Raw genomic sequence first — 2,593 nt, forward strand, 5'->3', positions numbered from 1 at the left:
GCATGCAAGGAAAAGCTGTGGAGAGTGGCAAAGAATTCAGCTGTTGGATTGATGGCTTTGATGTTGACTGTGGTTTGTGGAGACATAAAAGCCATAGAATTACTTTGGGCGTACAGGCTCAAGTTTTGAGAAATGATCTCTGGGGCAATAGATTTGAGGCTGGTTAGAGTCAGGACACTATCAACAACAAGAGAACTCACAGATCATAGGAAATGAAATTCAGAAAATATATGGCTACTTGGTCATGGGGAATGACAATTATGATGTTAACACATGTAATAGAGCACCCACTCCAAATGTCAGAGAAGACAAGGTGACTGAGAAGTTAGGAGGCCAGGTCATAAAGTAAGGTATAAGGACCATCTCATTGTGTAACCATCCAAAAGACGCCATCACGTGCAGAATACTTGCTGTGGACATGAGGGGTATAGTCATGGTTAGGGGTATGGCTGTGTCTCCAAGAACTGTCAGAAGAGCACAGTGCTTTGTGGCAATGGAAAAGTAAAGCATAGGCAGGTCCTGAATGAAGGATGTTCCACTCAATCCACATGTTCAAGAAGACAAGAAAGGAAGAGATGTCCCTCTTGATCCAAATCAGTAGGGTGAGAGTTTCTAGGTAGAAAATTAAAAGCTAGTGAAATATATGTGGTTTTCAAATGGTGTGATACAGACAATAAGGAACAAGAAATATCCATAAAAGAAATACATCCCTCCTCCTTTTTCTTACAGCAGAGAATTTTGAGATGATCAAGTTTGAAAATCAGATGTTGAAGTGGTAAATTGTAATATTTTCTCAGATGGCAGACACATCAGTGGACCCAATACCCTCCATCAAGATGTCAAGGCCCAACCAAACAATAGTAACAGAGTTTGTGCTGGAAGGGTTCTCAGAGCACACTGGTCTACGACTGCTCCTGATAGGTTGTTTCCTGTCCCTCTACACAATGGCTCTACTAGGCAACATTGTCATCATTGCTTTGGTCACCTCCAGCACTGGGCTCCACAGTCCCATGTACTTTTTCCTGTGCAACCTGGCCACCATGGATATTGTCTGCACCTCCTCCGTGCTGCCCAAGGCACTGATTGGCCTAGTATCTGAGGAAAACACCATCTCCTTCAAGGGGTGCATGGCCCAGCTCTTCTTCCTTGTCTGGTCCTTGTCTTCTGAGCTGCTGCTGCTCACAGTCATGGCCTATGACCGCTACATGGCCATCTGCCATCCCCTGCACTACAGCTCTAGAATGAGCCCACACCTATGTGGGGCCCTAGCCATGGGTGTGTGGTCCATCTGTGCTCTGAATGCATCTATCAACACTGGTCTGATGACAAGGCTGTCATTCTGTGGCCCCAAGGTCATCACCCACTTCTTCTGTGAGATCCCCCCACTCCTCCTCCTCTCCTGCAGCTCCACATATGTGAATAGCATTATGACTCTTATGGCAGATGCCTTTTATGGAGGCATCAACTTCATTCTCACTCTACTCTCCTATGGCTGCATCATCGCCAGTATCCTGCGCATGCGTTCTGCTGAGGGCAAGAGGAAGGCCTTTTCTACCTGCTCCTCCCACCTCATCGTGGTCTGTGTGTATTACTCATCTGTGTTCTGTGCCTACATCAGTCCCGCTTCCAGCTACAGCCCAGAAAGGAGTAAAGTGACTTCGGTGCTGTACTCAGTGCTCAGTCCAACCCTGAACCCTCTCATCTATACACTGAGGAACAAGGATGTCAAGCTCGCTCTGGGGAGACTCTTGCCCTCTTCCTCACATTAAGTGGAGATGTGCAAGCTGTTCTTCTGGCCTGTGCTGTTCCTACACATGCCCTCCTGAGAGCAGCCCTGTGGAGTGGGGTGTACCTATTATTGTTTTAGAAAACCACTCTCTGATGCAAGGACTTGACAATTCTTACTATGACCTCAAAAACAACAAAATTCTTAGAGGCAATAAAAAAATGCAAGCTTTATTTCCTAACAAGTACAAACCATTTCAAAAAGTAGTTAAAATTTAAATGGAGATTTCATATTCCTGGACTGGACGATTTTCAGTGGGTGACCATGGTGATAGTCACAAAACTAAGCCCTTTAATCCTGTGCCACCCTGTAAACATCACAGGACCTTGTTTCAGAAGTATAGTTAATGAATCTAAACTTCACATGGAGACTTGAGGGGCCAAATGGCCACCTTGTCTTAGGAAGACCAACATTGACTGACACAAGATTTCCATTTCACAGCTTCCTTCTGGGCTGTGGTAGTTAATGCTGGTGGCACTGGCATGGAGAAAGAGGCATTTGGCAGAGCAGAGATGAAGCTTAAGTTTCAAAAGTGAACTCACATATGTATGCTAGCCCGCCTTATTTTTCACAATAATGAGACAAATGAACTGATAGGAAAGATTAATTATTTTCAACAGTTTGGGGGATAATTAGATGAATATCTATGTATAAAGGGTGAAGCTGGGCGTTTCCTGAACACCATAAATAAAAATCAACGATAAAATAGATCATAGACAAAAATCCAAAGGCTCTTATTTTCATTTAATATATGTTGTCCATATCTGTTCCCTTCTCCCAACCCCTGCCAGAGCCTCCCTACCTCCC

General features: G+C 44.5%; 1 protein-coding gene across 1 annotated transcript; it reads left to right on the forward strand.

Annotated features, from left to right (window-relative positions):
• Positions 1–836: 836 nt before the first annotated feature.
• On the forward strand, positions 837–1,769 carry LOC128094429 (olfactory receptor 13A1-like). The gene has a single exon (XM_052712808.1). The coding sequence runs from the start codon at positions 837–839 to the stop codon at positions 1,767–1,769; it is 933 nt and encodes a 310-aa protein (XP_052568768.1).
• Positions 1,770–2,593: the final 824 nt, after the last annotated feature.

This window comes from Peromyscus californicus, unplaced genomic scaffold (genome assembly GCF_007827085.1).
Source record: "Peromyscus californicus insignis strain IS unplaced genomic scaffold, ASM782708v3 Scaffold_4__1_contigs__length_199733344, whole genome shotgun sequence".
Classification (NCBI taxonomy): domain Eukaryota; kingdom Metazoa; phylum Chordata; class Mammalia; order Rodentia; family Cricetidae; genus Peromyscus; species Peromyscus californicus.

Bases quoted from the DNA above. Each gene is read 5' to 3' on its own strand.
- LOC128094429 (XM_052712808.1), top strand. From the start codon at position 837: ATGTCAAGGCCCAACCAAACAATAGTAACAGAGTTTGTGCTGGAAGGG.